Here is a 16,488-nt window from a genome sequence, read left to right as displayed (position 1 = left end):
CAAAGTCTGAGTAGAAGCTGCAAGCTCTTGAATATCGAATAAGTTGGGAAATGTATATCCCATATGCAGCTGAAGTTGGCATATTGCTATTAAGGTGGGGGGAAATTGATAATTTCAAAATTAAAATCGTCTCGTTTGTCAAAGATACTGGTACTGAGATGACTGTGTATGTCAAATTCGAGGTATAAGTCTAAAATAGAGGCGGAGTAAGCCGTGTCTGTTGTTTCTTTAATTTCTATTTCTGGGGGATATATTAATAGAACTCAATCAGAAAAGGTCGGATTGTTAATAGGAAGAACATCATCAATTAATCTGAAAGTTAAAATAAATAACCTGGCGTCCTTGATCTTCTTGTTTTTGACAAGTGTCTGAAGGAACTCCGATTCATTTAAAATATGAGAAGAGGTCGACAAGGAGAGGTGCACAGTTCGTTCCCATAGGAATGCCGACAATTTGTTGAAAAAGTCTACCTCCAAATTCAACAACTATGTTGCCAACAAGAAACTCCAGCATACTGATCACTTGTTCCTCTGTGTAGCATGTTTTTCCCTTTAGTTCACTATTAACAAAATATACCATATGGTATCCCAAAGTAATGAATTTATAGCGTATGCTACCATTTTTTATGTTGAAAAGCATTGTGGATTATTTCTTTTAGACGATTTTTTAATTTCACATGGGGAATGGTGGTATACAGGGTTAAAAAATTAAAAGTTTTGATAAAACTAATTACAGAAAAAGACCGAGATTTAAAATAATCCAGAAGTTTTTCAGAGTTTTAAAGGATACACATATGGTTGATACCACTACGCGAGTAAAAAGTTTCACAGTATTTCTGAAGACCCTCTTTCACTGCGGACAGCATCTTAGTATTGACTTTTCCGTCTAACAAATGCATTTTTATTCATACTAAACAAAGTTCAATTGAATATTAAGGGTCAATTTGGGTTTTCACTATTTGTGGTTATTCACATCTGGAGTTTTACAAAATACCACTCCAGTTCCTCATGATGACTTGGTGCGAACTTATCTCAAACACATCGAGTTATTTAATGCATCTCAAAGTGTAAACTCCTTCCAAGAAAATCATTATTCTTAAAAAAAGATAACTCTTAGCAAAAAAGAAAATTACCAATTCAAAACATGACTCCACGTAAGAGGACATTGTATTAAAGCCTTAATTATAATGTCGTTCACTGGCTCTATTACTGTTTACAAACACTAAAAAAAAAAATGTCATCAAACACGTTATAATTCATTCAGTACAAAAATTAAAATACTTAGCAAAATAAAACTCCTACCTTAATTATGGCATAAATAGCTAACACTATTCATAAAGCAAAAAATTATATTGCCTTATTTCGGTTTCAGTATTACTGTATATTATTTATATTATTCTAGGAAATTAATGATAACAAATCGATAGGCTACTAGAATACACTACTATAACTGTAGCAGAACTGAAGTACTTAAATACGTATACGTTGAAATGAGTGTTTTTTTTCTGACCCAATGACTCAATCAATGGTTTTTATTAAATAAAAAATGGTATTTTGTCATGTGTACTAAATTTCGACTGTATGCTCAATTTATATACAAAGCATTGAAGTACTGAAGACTTAAATCATGACAATATGTAACTGAGATTCGAGTGTACCTTACTTCTTTCGAGTGCACTTTAACTACCAAAGAATAACCTTTAAATGCAACTTGTGTATTTAAAATATCTGTGGTTTTTCTTATGTATCCATACATTAAGTAAGATTTTGGAGAACAATGTTTAATTATGCTTTTTGGTATTTTATAATTCATACAGGCATTCGAGCTTGGAGCATTTCATATCGTGTAACACGCTAAGGTTCGATCAATAATTTGCGATTATAACCCCGAATTGTTACTTTGACGGAATTCAGAAAAAGAAAATCATTATTACTATAATACAGGGTATACAAATTGTCACAAAACTACTGATTTTTGTAGGCTTTATTATTTTTGGAACTTGAAGATGCATACATACAATTACATTGAAATAAGGTTCCAAATAAATGTAAAGGAAAGTTCTGTTAAAAGCATTTAGTTGCATCTTTGCCTCGGCAACAGAGAGAACAAAGTTATTAAAATGGTCATAATCTGATTATGTTAAGAGGTCAGGTGCACCTTTTATATCCAAGCGTGTTTTTGTCACCTATTTCGTCCTTTAAGTGTATAACACAGATACAAAGAGTACATCATCTCGCTTCCAATTGGATCAACGTTTGATTTGTAAGGCTCAACACGAGTGGGTGATATGGACGCTCAAAATACAACCAATACATCTGATATACTAAATCAAAGTAGAGATGTTCTATACGGTGAACAAAAAAAATATGATACAAAAAAACCGTATAATTAACTACTGGACAAAATTATTGCCTAAATAATAAGAAATTTAATGAACTGATGAATAGTAAAAATCTTTCTGATTTTAAAAGCTTGTGCAAATTTATACAATATGCACTCAACCATTAAAACGTTTAAACCCGCTGCAATTGTTTGAACCTGTCCTAAGTCATGGATCTGATGTTCAGTAGTTGTCGTTTGTTGATGTGGTTCATAAGTGTTTCTCGTTTCTTGTTTGTTTATATAGATTAGACCGTTGGTTTTCCGGTTTGAACGGTACACTAGTAATTTTTGAGGCCCTTTTTAGCTTGCTGTTCGGTGTGAGCCAAGGCTCCGTGTTGACGACCGTACGTTGACCTATAATGGTTTACTTTTATGAATTGTGACTTGGATGAAGAGTTGTCTCATTGGCACTCATACCACATCTGCTTATATCTATGTAGGCTCTCTTGGGTAATTCAAGTACTTGATATCATTTAGTTTAATATGTATACTGTAATTTATGATATTTGCCTCTCTCTTGCTTTCGTATAACTTTTATATGTCTGTACATATTACATATTATGTATTATTTATTGTGTGTATCTCTATACCAATGTAGTTTGGTTTGTAGAAAAATAAAGATATATAATTGTATTTCTTAATTAAGTACAACGCTCGTGATAGCATTTGTTTCTCATTACAACTTCACAACAATACATAATAAACGAACAATTTGCTATAACTAGTAGTTTCTTTCTTTGAAGCGTAAACATAAGATTTCACGCTTCATATAAAAATTGCTTCGGACAACGCTGATACACTCCAATAAAATTACAATTAGACGAACTCAAGTCTTATATAATTTATATATTTTGTTTATTTAATGATATTTAGCTCTAATTACTTTTATCATGTTTTTCTTTGTATTCATTCTGAGACGAATTAATATAATATCATTGCATATAATGATATCAGTTACTATTTATCAAGGTTCATTCGTTATAATCTTAATATACACACATAATTATGCACTATTTTCTTAAACGATTGTAATTTTTGAACAGATAAAGTTCCCATTTGCTAATTAAAGTTTGTCATAACAGTTGTTAAACCTTTTTGTGTTGGCATTGCTTTCTTTTAAAGTGGATTAATACCCCATATATATATGTAAAAAAAAATGCTTACTTTTTCGTTCATCACGTGGTTTATCCTCAAGTAAGAGCGACTAATAGAAGTAAACTAAAAGCTTAAAATTGCTGTAATTTTCGATAAAAAAAAACGTTTATAGAATAAAATAAGGAGATGTGGTATGGTTGCCTATGAGATCAATTAACTTATCCACCAGAGTTCAAATAAGTGCATGCAATGAAAAATATTATAAAAACATGTAGGCCTCTAAGAACAAAAAACCCATACGGTATAGTTAGCTATGAAAAGCTTCGACATAAACAAATGTGAAAAAAATCAAAAGAGAACACTAACGGCCTATTTTATAAGAAAACAGATTACGAAAAACAAATATGACAGACATAAACCAAAGATAACTACTGATCTACAGGTACGTTATACTTGAGAGTGGTACATAAATAATGTGGAGAGGTTAAACAGGTTTTTGAGCGCTTAATCCTTATCCCTTTACCTGGGACATAAGTGTAACAGTACAACATAAGACTACAAAGAGCCTGTGTCGCTCACTAGGATCATGCGGACTAGAATTGAATTCAGGAGAAAAACTTCATTTTTGTTGATTATGTGTTGCCGATCATTATTTTCTGTTTTCAATTATATCTTCTTTAGTGTTTGCCCAAAATGCAGAGGTTTTCTAGTACATTTATGAGTATAGCTTCTTACATTGCTTATCGCTGCCAATATCACACATTATCAAATGTTATAAGCAAATTAGCCCTAATACAGATAAATCAGCATTTGCAATACTAATTACGTCGCCCTGTCGATATAAATCAAGTCCACTTCCGGTGTCAATTTTTTTACGCCTAACCTTACTTAACTTTGGGCGTATTGGTATGCATAAAATACATTTGTATCATATTTTTTAACTTAATATCATAAAAAAAAGTTTAAAGATCTTTAAATGATGTTCAGTGATTTGTAACGTCTTGAAACGTTTTCGAGTACGACTTTCGGTTATTATCACTCAGTCTGTTTCATTTCCGTTGATCAATCATCAAAATGCAGTTAACTTGAATCTGCTTGTATTACGCTTCACGTCTATGAACAGAGTGTCGTAGTCGGCAGAGAACCAGCTTACAGAATGTAAACGATTAAGGATAAAGAATCGTTAAACTGTCTGATTTATTCTTCCCAGCTACTTTATATTTGCTAGATAAAATGAATTGTAATAGCGTAAGATTAAGTACTTAGACGAGAAATCAGAAATTACATCTGACAATGTTCACAAAACATCCAGCGTGACTGCGAAAAGGCAAGTCCATAAAAGAATTTCTGTTTCTTCTTCACGGTAAGTTTCTTAATCAAAGAATTTAAATCTTTTAATAAAAATGTTACGCACTGTCTGTTTCTGTATTGGCCCTGTTATAGATTCTTGATCAGCTGTATTGGCCTACGACTCTTCGAGTTCCGGGTCGAATACAGCTAACCTCGACTCCATAACAGGTGCAATACAGAAACAGCTAGTTAGTAAGCCTAACACTACAATATAACACAAGGTTGAGGATTATACTAATACTTATTTTTGAAAGTGTACAAAATAAATCTGACCTCACTGTTGGCAAATATCAGTGTATTTAAATGTCACATTTGCATACGTCAATAGTGTCTATGTATGTGTATTTCATAATACTATTTAAATATTGGTGTAAAGTCAGAATTTCAATATAGTGAAGACTCGAGAGCTTTTATAATCATTATTATATTTTAAAACAATTAATGGTCTGGCAATTAATGTTTGTATGTACGTTTAACTGTGCGAACTCAATTTCTGAGAACAGTAGGTAATGCATTATCTTGATTCCCTCCCTCTCTCTCTCATGTATATAATATTTTCTATTTTCTATTTTTTATAGTATTTTGGTCAATAATCATTGGAGGACTCTCTCTCTCAAGAATAATTAATATATATGATGTATATAATATATTCTATTTTTTATTTTTCTATTTTCTATCTTTATAGTATTTTGGTCTATTCAAAGACTACCAATAATCATTGTAGGAAACGTTACATTATTCGGCAATACAACAAGGATCCAGGAAACAAAAGTCACATGGATGAAAAACTCTGACGTTATTGTTCACCATGGTCTTGTATTTTATCCGTCAAAATACACAGCATTTTCATCAATAGATGGCTCTTCCGTTACTATTATCGATGCCGGAGCTGAAGACTTCAACGTATCATACACATGCATTTCAGATGTATTTTCTTACGAAGCAGTGTTGCAGTTAAATGAAACAAATTACATAGGTAATATCAGTTTAACATGTTTACCGAACTATTTTTGTTTCATTGACAAAGTCAATTCCTCTGTTCCATATAAAAAAAAACCGTCCTTAATACGCATGAAATATCGGCTACTGGACGATTCAATCATTGAACGAAATGTTAATGTATAAATTTTGATATTCCAATTGGTGATAAGTTTTGTTTCATCAATTTATCAATCGCTTAATTAAATAGATATTGCATCGAGTGTTTAACAATTTGTACTGAATTTAATACCTTGTGTCAATAATTCATAAACTAATTCTACCTGTAATACACCAACATTTTTTTTAGTTGTCTTTCTTTTTATACAGGACTGGTTATTTAAAGTCATATTCGCGTTCAATTCCCCAATTTTAACTTTTTTTCAGTTTTACCAGATGAGAAAAGTACAGCTATTACATGTACATGGTATTTTAGGGAAAAAACTGGGGTGAATATTTCCTGGCAACGTATTTATCCAATACCAAAATGTGAACTACTGCATAATGTAAGAAACAATGACATATAACACCCGCATTTGAATGAAAAGATACACGCAATTTGCTTATTCATAATTCATTTTATGATAATAATATTCTTTGTATTTTCTGTTGTGTTCATGTGCGTTATGTAAAAAAGTAAATCAATGTTCGAATACTATGAATGATTGCTTAAGTCTCCCAAATCAGTATAACGCAGCGATCGGTGTAGATTAAATGAACACGCAGTTTTACTATAAGACGAAAACGGCTATTCTATATTCAATCTAGGTAAAATTTATATTCTGTACTCATTCAAAAGCTTTCCGGTTAGCCATAGTGTGTTAAATGGTAAATATTTTACAAATGATTAGCTAACGTCTTAAATGCTGATCTTTGCAAGCTTTTGTGCAAAGAAAATATTTATGGTTTTTATGTTTCTTTTACCATTGATTTTTTAAAGAAAAATCTCCTTTCAACGACTTACAGCAGTGACAGTCAAAAGATGGAAATTTTCTACAGTGCGAATTTATCTTTTGTCAGCAATTCAAAAACATGCGAACGCAACTTAGAATTAAAGTGTACTTTAATAACTGAAGGACTGGCTGTTGGCAGTAAATATCTATTAGCGTCCTGTAAAGGTACATATTTTCAGAAAGATGATATATTAAATTAACATCTATATAAAAATAAGAACATGTGGTATAGTTGCCTATGAGACAACTCTCCACCAGCGACCAAATGACATACAATTTTTCATTTATAGGTCACTGTACTGCCTTCAACAATGAGCAAAACCCAAACCACATGGTCAGCTAGAAAAAGGCACCGAAATTACAAATATAAAAAAAGGATTAACTCTTCAAATACAAATACAAATATAACAAAAACATAGATCGGACGTGGCACGGTATTCATTCATCCTAACAACGAAAGAGACATTAAGTACATATCTGAGAGTACTCGCAGTATAGTGTATAGTTTATATATATATATATCCGGATATGGTGTACACATTTTTGCACCTTATGTTTGCGGTATACCATCTTTTCCGCAAGTTTATTGGTTTGGTTGGTTTTAAATTAATAATAAAGATCCATTTTGTTACACCTTGTGATCCGTTTATTTGGCAATCGCCAATGGCAGTCAGCAGAGTTTAAGAACATACGTTGTTCGACCTGTTAGTCAAATGCGTTTTGTTTAAATATACTTTTTCACTTTTTTTGGTCTTTTGGAAAATGTTGTTTGTTTTATATTTAGACCCCTGTACCAAGAAATGTGTTTTGCATGCACACGTATAAAATTGCGGTTTTTATCCAACGCAATCATAGGTTTGAACGTTGTTTTCATTTTAGACTTATTTATATTTTTTCGTTTTGGCTTGTATTATATTTGCCTTCGGGTTTACATGATCCGTTCATCCTTTTTCGACTCTTCAAAATTCAAGAGTCTTTCCTAAATTGAGGTAAATTATATGTCCTTCCAAATACCGTTTCGATTCCTAAATCACTGAAGAGACATTAATTGTCGAAATCCGGATATGGTGTACAAATTTTTGCACCTCATGTTTGCGGTATACCATCTTTTCCGCAAGTTTATTGTTTTCTGTTTGGTATTTAATTAATAATAAAGATCCATTTTGTTACATCTTGTGATATGTTTATTTGGCAATCGCCAATGGCAGTCAGCAGGGTTTAAGAACATCCGTTGTTCGACCTGTTAGTCAAATGCGTTTTGTTTAAATATACTTTTTCACTTTTTTTGGTCTTTTGGAAAATGTTGTTTGTTTTGTATTTAGACCCCTTAACAAGAAATATGTTTTGCATGCACACGTATAAAAATTGCGGTTTTTATCCAACGCAATCATAGGTTTGAACGTTGTTTTCAATTTAGACTTATTTACATTTTTTCGTTTTTGGCTTGTATTATATTTGCCTTCGGGTTTATATGATCCGTTCATCCTATTTCGACTCTTCAAAATTCAAGAGTCTTTCCTAAATTGAGGTAAATTATATGGCCTTCCAAATACCGTTTCGATTCCTAACATCACTGAAGAGACATTAATTGTCGAAATCCGGATATGGTTTACAAATTTTTGCACCTCATGTTTGCGGTATACCATCTTTTCCGCAAGTTTATTGTTTTCTGTTTGGTATTTAATTAATAATAAAGGTCCATTTTGTTACATCTTGTGATCTGTTTATTTGGCAATCGCCAATGGCAGTCAGCAGGGTTTGAGAACATCCGTTGTTCGACCTGTTAGTCAAATGTGTTTTGTTTAAATATACTTTTTCACTTTTTTGGTCTTTTGGAAAATGTTGTTTGTGCTGTATTTAGACCACTCTACCCAGAAATGTGTTTTGCATGTACACGTATAAAAATTGCGGTTTTTATCCAATGCAATCAGGTTTGAATGTTGTTTTCAATTGAGACTTTTTATATATATATATATCCGCAAGTTTATTGTTTTCTGTTTGGTATTAAAATTAATATTAAGATCCATTTTACATCTGGTGACCAATGGCAGTCTGCAGGGTTTAAGAACATCCATTATTCGACCTGTTAGTCAAATGCGTTTAGTTAAAATATACCTTTTCCCTTTTTTGGTCTTTTGGAAAAATGTTGTTTGTGCTGTATTTAGACCCCTCTACCAAGACATTTGCTTTACATGCACACGTATAAAAATTATGGTTTTTATCCAACGCAATCATAGGTTTGAATGTTGTTTTCAATTTAGACTTGTTTATATTTTTTCGTTTTGGCTTGTATTATATTTGCCTTCGGGTTTATATGATCCGTTCATCCTAGTTCGACTCTTTCAAAATTCAAGAGTCTATCCTAAATTGAGGTAAATTATATGGCCTTCCAAATACCGTTCCGATCACCTAACATCACTGAAGAGACATTAATTGTCGAAATCCGGATATGGTGTAAAAAATTTATGCACCTCATGTTTGTGGTATACCATCTTATCTGCAAGTTTATTGTTTTCTATGTGGTGTTAAAATTAATATTATAATATCCATTTTACATCTGGTGATCAATTTTTTTGGCAATCGCCAATGGCAGTCAGCAGGGTTTAAGAACATCCGTTGTTCGACCTGTTAGTCAAATGCGTTTTGTTAAAACATACCTTTTCACTTTTTAGGTCTTTTGGAAAATGTTGTTTGTGCTGTATTTAGACCCCTCTACCAAGACATTTGCTTTACATGCACACGTATAAAAATTGCGGTTTTTATCCAACGCAATCGTAGGTTTGAATGTTGTTTTCAAATGAGACTTGTTTATATATATATATCCGCAAGTTTATTGTTTTCTGTTTGGTATTACAATTAATATTAAGATCCATTTTACATCTGGTGATCAATTTATTTGGCAATCGCCAATGGCAGTCAGCAGGATTAAGAACAATCGTTGTTCGACCTGTTAGTCAAATGCGTTTTGTTAAAATTTGCCTTTTCACATTTTTGGTCTTCTGGAAAATGTTGTTTGTGCTGTATTTAGACCCCTCTACCAAGAAATTTGTTTTACATGCACACGTATAAAAATTGCGGTTTTTATCCAACGCAATCATAGGTTTGAACGCTGTTTTCAATTTAGACTTGATTATATTTTTTCGTTTGGGCTTGAATTTTATTTGCCTTCGGGTTTATATGATCCGTTCATCCTAGTTCGACTCTTTCAAAATTCAAGAGTCTATCCTAAATTGAGGTAAATTATATGGCCTTCCAAATACCGTTTTGATCCCTAACCTCACTGAAGAGACATTAATTGTCGAAATCCGGATATGGTGTAAAAAATTTATGCACCTCATGTTTGTGGTATACCATCTTTTCTGCAAGTTTATTGTTTTCTGCTTGGTATTAAAATTAATATCAAGATCCATTTTACATCTGGTGATCAATTTATTTGGCAATCGCCAATGGCAGTCAGCAGGGTTTAAGAACATCCGTTGCACTACTGTAACAACAGCCCATGAAAAGGCCGTGAAATGTCTGTGAAATATCACAGGGCAGTGAAAACCCCGTGAAAATACCCCGTGACTTTTGTAAAAAAAATATTTCTAAAGGCCGTGAAAAATATTTGATGTTAGAAAAAGACCGTGAAATTTCAATATACCCAGAAAAGGCCGTAGTAATTTGTCCTTTCATGCTTAATAAAAAATATCACGGCCTTTTCACTGGTTGTTGAAACCAGTGAAAAGGCATTGATTTTTTTTCATGTCATTTTTTTCTAATCCTAAATCAGATTTAAAACATCCCATGTGATTATTGTAATATAGTCTAATTATTTCCACTCACATTTTTCTAAATATCCTATAAACTTTTCATTATAAATATATGTCTGTTTAAATATTATTATATGCAATACTACTGTACAGGACTGACTTTTAAATGGAACCATTCATTGTTATAATTAATGACTTTGTGCCAATAAATATTTTGTATTTAAAGAAAAGTATTTTGCTTCTCGTCTGTACATTATTATAAACAATGTAAACATTAATTTTAATTGGAACCGAAACATGTATAAACGAGAACTTCCCGGAATATCAGACCGTATCCGGATTCGTGTTTCTTTTAGAGTAATTGTAACATTTCCGCAAGGTTGTCAATTTGAAAGACGCCGAAGGTCGATTTATATTTACTTTATAGATGCAAGACGAGTGACAGCAAGTTTGAGGTAAGTTAAGTTATTAATATTTTATTCTTTTATGCATCATATCACCAAAATGTTGATGACGTTTGTGAGCATTTCCATTGAACTGATTTTCACTGAATTTGAAGAAACCGCGCAAACATGCATGTGATATATTCACTTATATTTGAATCTGTTGCACTTGATTCCTTTAATCATTTCGGTTAATGTTTTCTAAGACTTACCGGGTCCTTTAAATACGATTACGGTTTTGTATTGTTTATGTATTTGTCGTATCTCCATCTCGTGCTCGTGTCGTATCTTCATCTCGTGCTCGTGTGGCATCTCCAGCTCGTGTCGTATCTCCAGCTCGTGTTGCATCTGCAGCTCGTGTCGTATCTCCAGCTCGTGCTCGTGCCGCATCTCCTGTTTATGATCCTGACTTTAAACCGCCGACAACTGGTAACCCCACATTTACAGCGCCACCGATTTAATACAAGGGACCGTCCACGCCATTGTCGAATTTTTTTCCATGTACTCTAGTATTTAATGGAATAACTTTTCCATCGTCAGAGCATGTGTATCAGTATGTTAAAGCTGTCGAGCATTCACAATTTTCTTTAGCCAATCAAATTCGGCATGCAAAGACAGCACAAGATGCAAAACATCTTTCAAAATTTATTAAGACTTCATCACACTGGTTTGGCATACAGTGGTTTTTTATGTATAACCTTTCATGGCTAAAATTTCAGCAGTGTGAAAAATTTGCAAAGTACCTTATTATTACTGTAAGATCACAACTGCTACACAATGTTGATGACAATTGCTGGGGTATTGGTAAGTTCGGTAAAGGTAAGAACAAACATGGTGAGGTTCTTATGAGTCTTCGATGTTTGATGTACAAGGGTTTGAACAGTACTCCTCAGTTTCATTACCTATGTCCAGCTCTTTCGTCAGCTACATCTCAGTCTTGTCCACATGTCACATCAGATACATCTCAGTCTAGTCCACATATCACATCAGATACATCACAGTCTAGTCCACATGTCACATCAGATACATCTCAGCCTAGTCCACATGTCACATCAGATACATCTCAGTCTAGTCCACATGTCAACACAGATACATCTCAGTCCAGTCCACATTTCACATCAGATACATCTCAGTCTAGTCCACATGTCACATCAGATACATCTCAGTCTAGTCCACATGTCACATCAGATACATCTCAGTCTAGTCCACATTTCACATCAGATACATTTCAGTCTAGTCCACATGTCACATCAGATACATCTCAGTCTAGTCCGCATGTCACATCAGATACATCTCAGTCTAGTTCGCATGTCACATCAGATACATCTCAGTCTAGTCCACATGTCACATCAGATACATCTCAGTCTAGTCCACATGTCACATCAGATACATCTCAGTCTAGTCCACATGTCACATCAGATACATCTCAGTCTAGTCCACATGTCACATCAGATACATCTCAGTCTAGTTCGCATGTCACATCAGATACATCTCAGTCTAGTCCGCATGTCACATCAGATACATCTCAGTCTAGTTCGCATGCCACATCAGATACATCTCAGTCTAGTCCACATGTCACATCAGATACATCTCAGTCTAGTTCGCATGTCACATCAGATACATCTCAGTCTAGTCCACATGTCACATCAGATACATCTCAGTCTAGGTCACATACAGGTCAATCAAGCCCCCTATTGGTCGGTGGGGGGGGGGGGGGCCAATGATTCCGTATCTCACTTGCATTGAAGAACTAAGCAAGGAGATCATCGTAAGTATTCTGTCAGATCCTGACATGAGTAAGGTCACTTCATTGCCACCAATAAAACCTAAAGCAGGTGATGTTTTTGTTATTGAGTCTATCAACACGGAGGACTGTAAGTGTGATCAGTACTTGTGGATTCGTGATGGAGGTAGAACAATTAAGGCCAAAAATGTTGAAATAGGTAAAGTTTTTTACAAGGTAAGGATTCCAGGTACTGAGATAAAATCTGGGCGTGTAAGACCGAGGTTTTCATTAAAATTCAAAAAGGTAGGCTATTGGTTGACAAATAGACCTACATTAGTTTTGGTACATTACACTGGCGATGAGACGATATATACCCCTATGGCACATGGTAATAGCAAACAAGATGGTGAGTTCAAAAGAACTATGCCATCCGTTATTTATGTCAAAACCCCTAAAACAGACCAGTATTTATACAATATCTAAAGTTTAAACAACCTCGGAGGTCAACAGCAAAGGTTACTTTTATGCCAGATCAACCATCAAAACTTAATGCCATTTCATCACTGATGAGGTCTTCTTACCTTGGACAGGCCTGTGATCTAACGGTAGGGCTTTACGGTTTTAAATAGTTAGCAAAGGTACCAGGTTTATAGTTTGATACGCCAGACGCGCGTTTCGTATACAAAAGACTAGTCAGTGAAGTTAATTCGACAATGCCGTCACCAACGAAAATAAAGTTTTTGTCGTTGATAGTACATACCGTATATAGTATACACTTTTTTAAACCATTAAAATAACAAATGATTCATTGAAGAATACCTTTTTATGTTTGACAATGTGTTTATTTGTTTATTTTTGTGTTTGGTTTTATTTTATAATCGCTTTAATTTTCTTAACTTGACTATTCTAATGAGAAATTCTATATTGCAGATAAATATTTAGAAGTACAAACGTCTATTAACATACTTATTCCATTCTGTATCACTGTTTCTGTGATCTTTGGTATTGAAGTAACAGGATGCCTAATTTACGGTATAAAAAATTTCTGCGTTATCGGGATCACGAGGGAAACTATCAGATGGAGGTACAAAAATTGTGTTTAGGAAAATAAAGAAATCTTGACAATATCAATAGCTGATGCCATTTCTTAAGGTGGTACATAACACTACAGACAGATAAGTCTGTAAAAATCAGCTGAAGATTTTGATCACGTTCTCAATGATTAAAAAAAGTGTTTGTCAAACTGCTATATATCCAATTAAATTTTTCCGATAAAGTGTGTGGTTCAAGTATTTTTAAATTTTTATATTTTTATCGAAGTAAATATTTTGTCAAATTTCTATGAAATTTAAACGAGCCAAATCAATTTTAGTCAAGGTGTTTGTTACCACCTTAATCATAACTATATAAAATTAATTAATGTTTACGTACATGAAGTTATTTTTCTTAATCATATTATGGTACTTGAATTTTGCAACAAATCCCGGTAAGTTAAATTAAAAGCAAGTATATCTACATAATTTTTTTCAAGAAGACACATTTTATATGCATCAGATGACGGACCAAGTCTATTTCAAGTTCATTGAAAACAGGATAAAAAGGGAAGATTGTTTAATCACTAAGGCAGCCAGTGAAATGACATTATTTTGAAATACACTTAATCACATAAATTTAAATATGTTGTACATGTTGTAGGTCCTGTTGAATTTACCACCATTATGATTGTGAGGTAAATTTTAAACATCAAGACCTGGCGATTTTTAAGAATTAGTTTCAGTTTGATGGAGATATTGCAGATTTGTGATCATTTTGTTTCATAAATTTAGACTACTTGTGTTCACTACGTTCTTATTCTTTGTTGTTTTTTACAATTAATTTAACATTATTCAAATACTTCAAAAGTATTGCAAACGTTTTCAATAAAATCACATGTCAAAGAGAATTATGCAAATTTAACCAAATGCGTACATGCAGTGTCATGTCAACAGTCGGTAATTATCACTGGGTTGGCAATTATTATAGTAGGGCATTTTACTTCTCTAATTGTTTGTTCCTTCTATGTCAAAACATATTTTATATACGCAAAATGGAAGAAGAAAAAATGTACCCTTTAATATTTTGCTCTTTCCCTTCATCCCAAATAAATAATAAAAAAAAAAAATAAACAACGAAACTATAATAAAACAAAACAAGAACAAGAAAAAAAAACCCATTGAAAACGGAACGACAAATATCAGACATACGAAGGATCTCTTACTATATGAAGATAAACACAGACGTCCTGCTGGAAAGGTTGACTTTTAATATTTCAACTATATTAATTGGTTGCAATTACAACAAGGTTATAAACTATGTTAATGGGTAAGTAATTTCATCTTTCGATTAGACGTCGGAATGGGTTGTGCACCAGTACTTATATCCATTTAATTAATATGACCCAATTTGGAAAACTTCTTTATCTTACTTTAAACTTTGATTGACACAAGTTATTTATCATTTTAAACCAAATTTAAATGTCAAAGATTGTAAATTTTATAACTGAGAAATAAATGATGGGGTTATGATTTTGCCACAGGATATATATATGGGTCGCAATTTTCACAATCATTCAGCATATGCATTGTGTGTTTATGTGTGTGCGTGTGTGTGTGTGTGTGTGTGTGTTAGGGTGAGAGGAGAGGGTGTGAAATCCCATCTGCACGTCTGTACACGAAATCTTATGTTGCTACCCCGGTGAACCGACCACGACTTTAGTAGACCCTTATTTAACCTGGGTCTAATACCAGAAATTCCATCTCCTTTATTCACTTCAATCAGACCATCAAACCGCAATGCACTCATAGATTTATACACTTGAAAAAAGACTGAATATTGAATATCTTGAATGGTTCTTTTATACAGAGAGTTGTCTTTCATAGCACACTGGATTGATTGTTTATATCCATATTATAAAATGCTCGGCAGAGTTATCTACCTTAATTTGGTGAATTTCATATTGAAAAAAAATACCCTTTATTAGAAAAATGCTTAATCACCTACTATGTAATTTATGCAATTGTCTGTATTTGTTATATCATTTTGGTTTGATAAATGAACAATTAATGTAAATGGTTAAACCAATAACAATCTGAATCTTCGACAATTTTCGTTGATTTCAGCATTTTTGTATATATATATATATATAGTAAGTGTATTATCTATGTGCCATTTGTAAACCATGCAACGAACTATTGATAAAATAAATATGTAAAATATTTGTTTTTCTCGTCACTAGCACACAAAGAAAATGTGCTTCTTACATGAAGGCAACGAAAATAATCAATTTGAAGGAACATTTAAAATAAAAGATGAATGAGTCCATGTGACACAGATGCTCCGCTTGTAAATATGTCCGCAGTGGCATAAAAAATGAGACGAAATGAGATAGGTCAGGTTTTACCAATGCCTACAAATACTAGAATAGACATCTAGTGGACAACACATATTACTTATTCAAGAGGAACACCGCGAAACTATAGGGCATGTTTCCGGATGTTAGTTTTATATATACATTTATGGTGCAAATCTAATTAAAACTACTAGTCGACTGCGTACTATTTCGAAACTCTACACCAGAGAACAAGACATAGAAGTAAGCAACTTAAGATCACCTTGTGGCCTTCGACAGTGAGCAAAACCCATACTGCATAGCACGCCATAAAAGGCCCCGACAGGACAAATGCTAAACAATGCAAACGAGAAAACTAACGGCATTGAAAAATGAAAAACAAATGCAATATACAGCAATAAACAACAACCAATGAATAACA

At 33.1% G+C, this 16,488-nt stretch overlaps 1 protein-coding gene across 1 annotated transcript; it reads left to right on the top strand.

The window, feature by feature from the left end:
- The first annotated feature begins 11,816 nt into the window (after nt 1–11,816).
- On the top strand, nt 11,817–14,412 carry LOC127732842 (putative protein TPRXL). The gene is made up of 2 exons (XM_052242021.1): nt 11,817–12,630; nt 14,375–14,412. The coding sequence occupies exons 1-2, from the start codon at nt 11,817–11,819 to the stop codon at nt 14,410–14,412; spliced, it is 852 nt and encodes a 283-aa protein (XP_052097981.1).
- The last annotated feature ends 2,076 nt before the right edge of the window (nt 14,413–16,488 follow it).

The sequence above is a fragment of the Mytilus californianus genome, unplaced genomic scaffold, assembly GCF_021869535.1.
Source record: "Mytilus californianus isolate M0D057914Y unplaced genomic scaffold, xbMytCali1.0.p SCAF_29, whole genome shotgun sequence".
Taxonomy (NCBI): domain Eukaryota; kingdom Metazoa; phylum Mollusca; class Bivalvia; order Mytilida; family Mytilidae; genus Mytilus; species Mytilus californianus.
Note: the sequence above shows the minus strand (reverse complement) of the source record. Positions and strands in the feature narration are given on the sequence as shown.

Bases quoted from the DNA above. Each gene is read 5' to 3' on its own strand.
- LOC127732842 (XM_052242021.1), top strand. From the start codon at position 11,817: ATGTACAAGGGTTTGAACAGTACTCCTCAGTTTCATTACCTATGTCCA. The intron at 12,631-14,374 runs GTCAATCAAGCC...TACATGTTGTAG, and splicing joins TCAGTCTAGGTCACATACAG to GTCCTGTTGAATTTACCACC.